At 34.5% G+C, this 12,543-nt stretch overlaps 1 protein-coding gene across 2 annotated transcripts; it reads right to left on the bottom strand.

Annotated features, from left to right (window-relative positions):
* Positions 1–879: 879 nt before the first annotated feature.
* On the bottom strand, positions 880–8,673 carry LOC110736381 (ubiquitin domain-containing protein 1-like). Of its 2 annotated transcripts, none has more exons than XM_021916593.1 (4): positions 8,380–8,673; positions 3,914–4,036; positions 1,234–1,353; positions 880–1,133 (listed from the first exon to the last, which is right to left on the bottom strand). In XM_021916593.1, the coding sequence occupies exons 1-4, from the start codon at positions 8,417–8,419 to the stop codon at positions 1,063–1,065; spliced, it is 354 nt and encodes a 117-aa protein (XP_021772285.1). In that variant the 5' UTR covers positions 8,420–8,673; the 3' UTR covers positions 880–1,062. The 2 variants fall into 2 exon arrangements, with proteins under 2 accessions (XP_021772285.1, XP_021772291.1); XM_021916599.1 differs by having other exon boundaries at positions 8,386–8,673.
* Between the last annotated feature and the right edge of the window lie 3,870 nt (positions 8,674–12,543).

Below are 12,543 nucleotides of genomic sequence, written 5' to 3'. Positions count from 1 at the left end.
AGACGAAATACACATTTGACATTTCATGCTGTAACTTTTTCTATTTACTCCGTAATTTTTAGGGAATGTTGTAGCTAATCATTTCTAGGGATCACGTGTAATCATATAGGTTGTTAATGCAAATTTTCATTGCTAACACTCCGTTCCATCGTTTTCTTGCTATGTTATTATTAATTCTTTACTCAATATTGATACTCAATACTCTGCATGTGCCAATTCGTGTACCCAAAAGTTGATTCAAATAATGGCATTTTTAATAAATTGCATATTGCTTGCCCCGAAATTATGGTTCGTATGGGAAATATAGGATCAAACTTAATACATGGACATGTAGTCATGTACTATACTGACTAATTAAAATTGCAAACGTCGTGATTAATGACTAAAGAATCGCTTCCTCTGTACTGTCCAAATTTTCGGCATCCATAACATATCAATGTAGGAGTACCTTGTTTCAGTATCTTTGATCTGTCCAAATTTTCTGCGTCCATACTGTGCAATTCAGCATCTTTGATTTGCAGCTTGGTTCTTAAGTGTGCATATGCATCGCTGCACCTTACATAGTACAAGTACTAACAAATTTCTCTGTACTATACATGGTAACGGGATTAAAAAAAATCAACCAAAAAGATAAGAAACAGAGGACAAACAAGCCTCAAAGATGATAAACATGTACTGCAATGCAACTCAGTTACTGCTAACATTATGAACCACTAATGAAATATATGCTGAGCACATACGATATACTATATCAGTGAGAATTGCCACCAGACTAAGAGCAATTAGCATATTTGTTCAGTTGCTTGGATAGCCTATGATCTGTAAACTCTGGCACATAATTAGCAGCAAATCAACAAAAGTAGAATAGTACACCATATGTTTCTCCAGAAGAATCTATATAATCAACCCTCAGTAGCTGAGTTGAGTCAATGAGCCCATTTCCGATAGGATATATGGCAGAAAAAATTGTAGAGATATTCCTGCTAGACTACATGAAAGAACCACTATAGTATTGATTTACATGATTTACAACCTTGTCAGTTTTGGTTTAACTTCCAGTTCTCAAGAATTATTGTCACGGATCAAGTTGGTTGGTTCGCTCACAACATATTTAGGCAGTTCATACTTTGCACCTGCAAAAGCAATTCAAATACTTCAATGTAAGTTGTAAGAGTAGCACTGATTTACAGGAACACAAATGAAAGTTAAAGTAAAGCTGAATGGGTACATCACCTCTCTCATCATAGCAAACAGTCAGGTCAGGATTTTGCACAATTACTCCAGCACTGTCAACAATTGCTTGTGCCATACTCAGTTCAGCTTCCACAGCAGCACGGAGTGCATCCCAGATTTCTGATAAGAGAAAAGTTTCATCATTTAGCCTAAAATATGAAACCCATCCATTAGAAATTTCTCAAATCAACAAACTTGACGCCAAGTTAGAAAAGCACAATGACAGTAACACAATACACAAACATTGGGAAGTCCTACAGTAATCACTAGTAAGGTAGTCAAGTACAGGTCATATCAAGAAATCTAACATAGAGAACATAAACGAAAGTTGGGTAATCTCCCAGCAACGACTATTTGCAGATCATAGCAAGAAACCTTACATTACATGTGAATCATAACAGCTGACAATTATCATATCAATGTCTGTTTACAAAGAAGCTAGAAATAATTTAACAAGGAAAAAATCCTGCCAGTGTGAATCATCAATTTGATAGCAGAACATTTTGTCACAGGACGCAATGACACAACACAAAAGGAAGTCTCCATCATCAACTTCAAACCTTAATATCGACTTGGCAACAGACCATAAACACAAAATGAGCAAGTATTGTGTAGCAAATAACTTTCCATGTGCCAAAATGTATCCAGACATGGAAATTAAAGAGGGAAAAAAAGGTGAAGCATATCTCAAACATTGATATTTAGCTTTAAATCCTTACTATAAAAATTTATAAGAAAAGGATTAGTTTAAAGCATTATGCCCCATCAACACACAAAAACTAGAAAGATACATTAAAATTCAAAGAATTCATCTAAAAGCAAGTGGAGATATTGTAAAAGTAAAAAATAAGTGGTTCAACAGACTGCAAGAGCATATTATAGAAGATACCATAAAACAGCCAAAAACCACAAAATACCAGAGAATACAAAGGATCTGTTCAGAAAAACTGCCAGTAGTATATGTGGAATGTCCAAAATCCTTCCACCAGGAAGAACAGTGCAAAACAAATTGTCTCCCTATTGACCAGACATACAGCACACCACGTGCAGGACAAGATTCCTTGACTAGCTTTAGATGAGTTCACAAGTTCTTCGCCTTTCCACCATCAAGACCAGAGTACAATTTCTGGAATCTTCTTTCCAGAAATTATTGAAGATAAAGTGGTGCAAGGGCCAAGTCATTGGACTTGGGATTTATGTGGGCATGTTATCCCCTTTTCCAGAGTGCTGACACTACTAGGCTACTAGCAAACAACATAATAGCAGGCTACTGTCAGTGTGGCTGTGGCCCTTGCCTACCTACCTAAGAAGAGATTAGGAGCATAAACCATATACCCTCGATGGCATGCTCTATCTATAATCTAGAGTTGCTCCCCGAGAACAGTCTCAAGAAAAGTTTTAACCAGCTTGGAGAATTAATTTATCAGAGAGGATCATGCATGATATTTAGGATGAGTAGGTGTTACCAAGTATTAATTGTCTCATCAGTTAGGATAATTTTTATTTTATGATCAATACCAATCAAAAGCTTTGCTACATTCTACCACCCTCCAAGCCCTTTTACTAATTGTTACTCAATTAATCTATCCTACACGATAATTACATTCAATAGTTCTACAGATTGAGTAAATTAATTCCATCAAGCTTTCTACCAAGGATAGTGTAATGGACCCGGTACAAGGAAGACGCAACACGAAATAAGAGGGAGACAAGGAGCAACACTAGGAGACAAAACAAATTAAGGAAGCGCTAGGGAGTATAGCAACATGGGCTGATTTCTGATAGCAGTAGAAGACAAGCTTAATTAATGTTAGGGTATCTTTGTTATCTTTGTGGTCTTGCTTGATTATATAAGAAGTTGCAGCATATGCAGTAGAGTATTATGTGAATTGTGAGGAGTTATGTTGAGAGAGTAGTAACCAAGAGTTGCTAAGAGAGTGATAACCTACAGTTATCAAGAGAGTAATAGCCTAAACCTATCATTTTGTAACCCTTTTGCCAATTTCAATCAAAGATACAAGTTTTCATTATTATTCATTTGTCTTGTTAATTCTGAAATATGCAGTCTGAAACCTAGTCTATTAAAGATAGAGTAAAACAAAATGAAACTTATAAACAAACATTCTCCCAACCTTCAAATTCTGTCCACTTCAACTACTGAAGGGAAGATGATATTCAGAAGTGAGAAAGCATTTCGGTATAGATGGAGTAGTAGAGTACTCTTTTGTTACACAAAATGCAGAATGCCTAACAATTTCAGTGATGAACTATGAAGTAATCAGAGCACTTGAAGACATTAGAACCCCTTTTCATAGGAGCAAAACTACATCACAGGATAGATGACACTGGAGAAGCTCTCCAACTTATGTCCACCATACACACAAGAAGTCACGTGACATATTTAATACATATTTAGAGACCCAATTACCCAAATCAGGCACTAAGTAATGACTTGGTGTTACAGAGAAAAGACACAACAGAAGATAACAATAGTAATAGTACCAAAAGTAGCATCAAGTGCAAAAATGTGCAGACATGAAAGGAGACTTCAAGCAGCCACACATACAATTGCAGATATTGCAGCACTGAATTCCATGAACTTCTAAAGACCATAACAGCTTTAAAAGACAATATTTATGAAGTTTAAAAGCAGAGTATTGCATGTTAACCAAACAAATACCTTGTCTGCCACCATAGTGAGGTGCTGTGTCCCAGAATTCCTCACGCATCCTATTCAGTTGTTCCCTAGTAATTGCTTCAGTATGCTTCCATGGCTTTGGCTTTCTAATCTTCTTAGCGCTATCTGCCAAGGCATAAAACAAAGAAATGATTTCAAAGGGACGATAATGCAAGATGGCATTAATGAACAAAAAGTACAATAATAAAAGCATATAGGCAGAGAGATAGAGCAGTAGACACAATTAACTATCCAGATTTTGTACATGTAAAGCTACAAAGTACAAACAACAATGATATAAAGACCAGTACAACTGGTCCACAGATTAAATGACTACAAGCGATGTAATAGAAGAGCGCCTCAGACTAATACCCTACAGTTAAACTCTACAATTTTTTTTTTTTTTTTTTTTTTTTTTTTTTTTTGAGGGGAACAGTTAAACTCTACGTAAATACCTGAAAGGACTGTAATTCATCAACCTAATTACACAATGAGCCAAAAATTCTATCATGATTAAATTCAAACTCTAACGTTCAAAGTCCTAAAACTACAAACACAAAAGGGGTCAAGAAGAGGATTTAATGCCACGTTCGCATCCAGTAATCAATATACACGTCAGGGGTACATTCTCATATTAGCAAGTGTATACACAACTTACAATCATCATACCAGATAGTCACCGGGATCAATGACATGCCCAGCTGTAAATCAATATAATCATCAAACTCTGGTTCTTACTGTAGATTAAAGAGGTACTAAGCACCATCTATCAGTTGAGCCAGCTCATCTTTACTTGTTTCGACATGTTACCAATACCATTATACCAGATAGTCACCTTGATCACTGATATGCCCATCATTAAACTCAAGTTCTTACTGTAGATTAAAGATATACCCCATATTATCTATCAACTGAACAAGCTCATCTTTACTCTCTTCAACATGTTACCAAACTCCAGCAACCCCCATGTAATTTTTTGGTCAGTGTATTTATCCCAAAATTTTTGGAGCCAACCAGCTTCCCTCTTGGACTAGTGGTAAGAGAATGAAAGCTCTGAAGTCTAGGTCCAGGGATCAAGCATTGGTACCACCTCTCTTTCTCTCTTCTCTAAAAAAAAATTTTTGGAGCCAAATTCAGCCAACTTTTAAAAGCAAAAATAAGCTTCTAATTGAGCTCATTGACGTTCCCATAAGACGCTGCTCCATATACTTAATTTTGTCCATTCGCTTTTGTTGGAGTTTAAAAGAATACATAAGTAGATAAATGGAATGATGGGCAAGTAGACAAGTACTCCTTCCAACCAAAAGATTACTTTCCGAGTTTCCAGTCATTTACGGTCCAATTTGGATCATTAAAAACACAACCAAGGGAAAGGTAACAGGAAATCATATAAATTTCTCATTTTGGAGGAATCAGGAATAGCAATCCAGATCAAATATCTAGCAGTACACCTATAAATTACAAAAGGGCATTCACAAGAATCACAGGTGAGGAAGTAGTATTAAGCACTTCCTTTAACTTAACTCACCAACAAATTTCAAGGAAAAAAAAGCCCGCATAACCTAGTATAGTAGCAGAAGAACACATTACAAATTTGTCCACTTTTTATCTGTAATCAATCTCATTACATACATTAAACAGTTATGAAGTTAAAATACTTTCAATTATCACGTCTACGGTGAAATAAACCAGGTCAGCTATACAAGTACAAAATGGTGTCACTAAATCCCATTCGTTGATTATGCAAAACCAGGATGTTGTGATAAATCTGCAAAATACTATTGAGAGAGGATTTTCTAAAATCTTGTGTAGTTTTGTAGTTATTATATTGTGAGTAATCAACCATACAAGATAAAATATTAGTATCTGCAAGAAGCCTCACTAAAGCATATAGCATCATCAGGCATCTAGGAATCTGAGAGACAAGAACAGCAAAATGCAATATGCATGAAAACATAAAAGGAGAAGAAAAAAATGGATGAAATAGCTCATACATGATAGTAACTGTTTTAGTTTGCGATTTGACAAAATGTTTTTGTTATATACTTCCTCCATTTATAAAATATTGCAGAGGGTGCGCAGAAATTAAGAAGCCTGTTTGATGAGGAGAGATAGAGGAATAAAAAGCAGGATCCAAGTGATGAGAAATAGATAGAGAGAAATCATGCACAAATAAGGAAAATTTGCAATAATGTACACATCCGTATAAGGGAAATGTTGCAATATTCAAGGAACAGAGGAAGTAATGCATAAGAGGAAAAAAGTTCATTAAATCTTTAAATGTAATGTAAAATAATACGAAGTAGATCTTCTTACAAAATGGTGCAACAGTATGTCTGTATTAAGGAGATGCATTTTTTGTCTATGCTAAAAGGAAGGGCTTTTGATGTTGAAATTTGGAAAACATAATTACTTGAGCAACTGAAAACTATTTAGATGTTCTTCAATTAGTTCAGATTTACAAGGTTGCCTTGACCTTTCACCAAAGAATATGAATTTGCATCAAGGTCGCTGGCTTATTCAAATAAGTTATGCTTTTAAGATTTGATCGTGTTGATCATTCTTCCTTTTAATGTAATTCTGGACCAACTTCTTTCCAACAATTAAGTTCTTCCGCAAATTCAACATATGACAAAAAATGCACACAATTTGAGAAACAGTTGGTCAAAGATGGAGGCATGGGCATATAAGGGATGATAAACAGCAAAGTTGGGAAAAATGTTACTCCCTCAGGCTTTTAAGATCACACTCGTAGTACAGTTACAATTTATGAGTTTATTTCCTTAAATTCTCGTACTAAAAATGATTGCTAGGAAGTGTATAGAGAGACACATTTCAAATCTTACATTAAGAGGGTCTGAGAAGATTCGATGTTTATTTGCTATGTTATTGATGCTATGATTTCACCTAAGTATACATATCAAATTCTTGACAAGCTGATATTAATTTAGACATTTGGCAATTAGTTTTGACCAAAAGTCCAAAACATGGAAACTTTTCATAAGAAATTCAAATAAATTCACTTTACAGACCCATAGACTAATGAAGGAAATAACTAGCATGACTCATGAGCATTTTTAAATTGAGACAGCTGACAAGGATTGTCATCGATAATGCTTAAACTAATATCTTATCATCCTCTACTCGACTACCTCAACAACTTAGATTTGTGGCCAATAAAAACATTGCTTGGGGGGAGACGCTATCAGGTAAAGTCTAAATCAAGTTCAAGAGACTACTTTAAAAACTTAGATTTGTGGCCAACGGAAAAAATTACTTAAAAGGCTACGCTACCAAGCAAAGTCTAAGTCAAGTTCAAGAGACTATCTTAACAACTAAGGTTTGTGGCCAATGAAAAATGTTACTTGGAAGGCCACGCTACCAAGCAAAGTTTAAATTAAGTTCACGAGACTACCTTAACAACTTAGTTTTGTGGCCAACAGAAAACATTACCTGGAAAGCCACACTACCATGCAAAGTCTAAATCAAGTTCAAGATTACACGAGAAAAAACATGATTTGCCAGCTAGAAATGTCTAAAAATGATGAAAGAGAGTAGCACTAATAATGTGAATGAGAAACATGAAATGCCTACTATCCAACTATCCCTTAACAAAACCTTCTTCTTAGTGTTTCTTCCTCCACCACCCCCTCCCCACCCAAAAAGGACATCGAAAAACCAAACAGAACCTAATTCCAGGATGAAAAGCCAATTTTTCCAAGTAAATGAATAACGAATTAGACAGCCAAATATGACTATTAAGGAATTGACATTTAAAATTCTGCATCCAGTTTTGATTAGCACATGATAATGTAAGTTCTTTACAACTCAAATCAATTACATATTGACATCTACTGGTAACAATAACTAGAATGACTGCACATTCTATGAAGAAAACACAGCAATCATAACATGCAAGATCAAATCATCGCTATTCACATTACAGGAATAATCACGACTTTTCTGTTAGCTAATCAAACAATCACACTTCCAAAGTTCCAAGAATGATTGATACGAGTATCTCCTTAAAATATACTTACATTATTAAACCAAGAAAAACAAATAATAGTAGCAATATTATAAACTATAAAGTATACAAGCCTATAGTAGTTAAATTGAATGATTGAACATTTAGGAACAACGCAGCGCCGTAACTACTCAATAATAATCAAGAATTATTGTTAAATGTTAACTTCATAACAATTATACATTCAAATTATATTCCAAATATGAAATTCAACAAGCTAAATAATACTAAATATGCATCATTGGTATCACAAATTCAACGCAATCCTCAGAAATCAACAAAACAACTACTCAAATATCTGGAAAATCAACAAATCATCATTTCAAACTCAACGAATTAAACAAAATGCAGGATCAAAAATCACAAACAAATAAAGAAAAAGACGAATTGAATTGAATTTCTTCAAAAATTAAGGAAAGAAGAAAGAGGAGTAGAAGCTGACCAGCACCAGTAGTTTTGTCGCGCGAAGAAATGCAACCCATGGCGGAAGAATCCGAGCGAAGAAGACGATCGAATCTTTGAGTTTCTCTCTCTTCTGAGTTTCTCTCTCTAACAGCAGTTAGTTGGAGAACAATGGAAGAATTAAGAGTGATGAGAGAGGAGAGAGAGGATTTTCGGGATATATAAAGGGGTGAAGAGGAAGAAGAAGAAGAAGAAGAAAGAAAGCCGGAATGAAAATTAATGGATCGTTGTTTGAAAGTGATTTGGATGTCTAATGATTTTTTTTTTTTTTTTTTTTTTTGATAATTATTGTGGACCTCTTGTCCTCTTCACAGGACTCGGGAGGGGAGTCCACTTTAGTTTCTTTCCAATTTCGGACTTTGTTGAAATAATTAACGACGTGTTTTGTGAGCGGCTGACTATATCATTTTGTCGCTTATAAAATAATAATTTGTATAATATTGATCGAATAATTTATATAACATTGACCTAGTATCCTTATAATACTGATGAAATAATCCCTGTAACATTGACCAAGTAAAATGTTTTCATGGAAAATGACTTTTTCATTTTTTTTTTCTGTTTTCCTTTGTTTAGTTTGTGGAAAATTGCACCTTTGATGATGGAAAACATTTCCTTTTCAAAATATGAAAGCCACATTTTCCTCCCTCTGTACCTCCTTTTTACTTTCCTCTCATCCATCCTTACATTCCCACTCATATTTGACATTTTTCTTGAATGCAACCAAACAGAAGAAAACTAATTTGCAATTGTAATTTTCCTAGAAAATATGTTTTCTATGAAAACTAATTTTTCATTGAAATTGTTTTACATCAAACCAAATGGAGCCTAAGAGTATCCCCCGTAATGGTTAACCACACCACATATTTATAAGAATTTGTGAATAACCAAATGTCTTCCTCCATTTTTTTTTACTCACTTTTCATTTTAGTTTTTTTTTTCTTCTTCATATTTTCATATTCTACCCTTTTATATATTACGGAGTAGTGGAAGTTTGGAAGGCCCCTTTTAACCCAACAAAAACTAGAAGTTTTTTCAAAAATAATACGATCTTTGACCGTTTTTTAAAATAAAATAATCTTTTTATTATGTCAAAATAATTCCATCTTTCGAGGGCAATCTTTTTAAATAGATCATTATCGATTGATAACCCAATTTTAGTAAGTTAAGTTAAACATGTCAGGGATGTCACTATTTAAATGATTACGATATTTCAATTTAAATTTAATGATTAATTAATTCCTAAAAATATAATTTAATCTATATCTATACCTAGATTTATTAGTGACGGGCGGTGTGTATAAGGTCTGGGAATGAATTCACTGTCGTAAGGCTGACTGGCAATTACTAGCAATTTCGGCTTCATGTAGACGAGTTGCAACCTGCAATCCGAACTATATATTAACACAAACCACAAATGACACGTGTCCCCCTTTTCTTTCTCCATTTTTTAATTTTTTTTTTTTTAAGATTAACCTCATTATTAATTCACTAAATGTATTTAGAATTGGCTGGCAATGGAGTGGGTCGGATGTGGATGATGGTACCTCTATACCCATACCTACTTGTAAACCCCATCACCCATGACAGGTACAATATCCACATCCATACCTGCCCCGTCGGGTACAAGATAGAATCCATCCCTGCCCACCACCCACTTGGATATCCATACCCACCCTATACCCGCCCCAAAACCGTCCCAAACTTCCATGATGATGTATTGTATCACATTAATGACAATTATATCAAATTAGGTTAAAAAATTTGGGACTCTTACTTTTTGGATTTATTGGGCCTTAGGGGGTATCAAGTTTCATAAATTCTAAACTCTTCTAAGGGAAGTATAAGGTGGGTATGGGGCGGGTATACTTTAAAATCCATATCTTCCCCATCACCCATGGTGGGTACACATTTTATACCCATCCCTGCCACATCACCCGCCAAACCCCCCTCCATCATCGCCCCACTTGGGCGCGGATGGGGCGGGTCTCCATTTAACTTGACCCACTGCCATCTCTATATGTATTTATTGTTTATTTACATACAACGTAAGTACTATTTATGGGTGCATTTCAATTGTCACTCCTTCCTCTTTCTTTTAAACTCTTCATTTCTCTCAAGAAAATACATTTATAAAGTAAAATTAAATAACAAAAACATTTTTTTACTTTCTAATTTTACTACTAATATTAATAGCTCATAGTCGCACAAGCCAAAATACTAGCTTAGAAAACAAACTCAAATCCCTCCTCTTTATGCCCTCATCCACCAATTGTCATCCCAACCACCAACAACTAGCTACCTCCTTTCCGACCACTGCCTATGAAATCCCACCTCCTTTTCCGGCCATTTGAGCGCACGGACATCCTAAAAAACAACTCTCACACCTCGGAAGACTCTCCAACTCACCTGGAAACAACTCCACACATCCATAAAATTACCTTCATCATTCAAAACCAACTCAAGTCACCAAAACCAACCTCGGGTGCTGGTGGCCGATTATTGTTGAGGTTACCGTTGCTGCTAGCATGTGAAGGTTACCAGTAGACCTAACAATCCTAACCCGAACCCGATGACTCGACCTGGATGACAACGACACTTGGCGTTTCAACTTTTCGCCAAGTGTTTTCACCAAGTGTCGGCCACAGTAGAGTTTTATTTTCAATAAAATTTGGATAGATTTTTTACCTTTCTAGAACTTGATAATTTTTGTCACTTAAATCTAAATTAACTTTACTAAAGTTTCGAAGCATATTACACGGTTACAAAATCTAACACATTTATCGTCTACATGCAAGTTAAATAATTATAATAAAATACCATGCAAATTCATTAGGGCCAATTGTAAAAACTCTTTTCAAAGACAAGCCATAGCGTGTATTGCTTGCGCTAGAATCCCTAGTATCTTATAAATATTTTATTTTTATATCATAGTTTTTGTATTAAAGAGTACTTCAAAATAAATCCATTTATGATACATTTTAATAAGCGACTTTAAAAATATTCTAGTCATTGTTAACATTACAACGTTGTGCGATTAGTCAGGTCATGATACAACAAAATTTAAGTCGTACGATTAGCTAGGGCACACGATATCAACAATTGGCATTCCAACTTTACGTTAAGTGTCGTGCCACGTAAGTAACAACTAATCATTAGTATGACACATATGAATTATTTGGATAGATTTTTTAGGATAAAAAGGTGGATATATGTGGATTAATTTTTTAGGATAAAAAGTTAGTTTAGAGTTTTATTTTCAATAAAATTTGGATGGATTTATTAGGATATTATTGTTGGTCTAGAATTTTATTTTCGATAAAACTCCAATATTTCATATGTATAAATTAAATTATAAATTTTAGAAAATATCTTATAAATTCGTTAACTTTCACCAAGTAGCGCACATGACAAATAAACATTAATGTGACACATTGACACGTATAGTGCCAAGTCAACAAAATTCGAATAGATTTTTAAGATGATAAATTATTTTATAGTTCTATTTTCGATTAACTTCCAAAATTTCACATGTATAAAATAAAGGAAAATTTGTCAAAAATTAAATAACCTTTGGGCGATCTTTCAAAAATGAAACGACCTTTAAATTATTCCAAAATAAAATAACCTTTGACATATATCTTCTAAAAATAGAACAAAAACCAGGTAACCTGTTTAATAGGTTAATAGTGACACGTACGTGTCACAATGCGATTGGTTGTTTGTTTAATAGTCTAAGAAAGAATCAAGTGTTCCTTTCTTTCAATACTCCACTCAAACCAAATGGCGATGAAAGGTCTTACTCATCATCAAGTTTAAGTCGGGGAGACATTTTTAGGTGTCTAATGAAGTCCCCACTTTGACTGTGTTTTTAGAGACATAAGTCTTAATAATGAAAGTCAAATTAGTCAATAGGGATGGTGAATGACTTAAAATACTCTACTATATTAAACCACCCTGTATACGCCAATACCTGCAGAAAAACGTTAGTTCCACAGATAAAAAAGTAAAAATATAGAGACGTCGGCACCAAATATATTTGGTAGCTTTTTGTGCCTCAAAAAATCTATCGTGAGCACCTACGCCTTGAGCAACTCACTTAATAATGCGATTTATAAACTTCCGCGCCTTGGGAAGAATACCA

The sequence above is a fragment of the Chenopodium quinoa genome, unplaced genomic scaffold, assembly GCF_001683475.1.
Source record: "Chenopodium quinoa cultivar QQ74 unplaced genomic scaffold, ASM168347v1, whole genome shotgun sequence".
NCBI lineage: Eukaryota > Viridiplantae > Streptophyta > Magnoliopsida > Caryophyllales > Amaranthaceae > Chenopodium > Chenopodium quinoa.
This window is presented reverse-complemented; position numbering and strand designations above follow the sequence as displayed.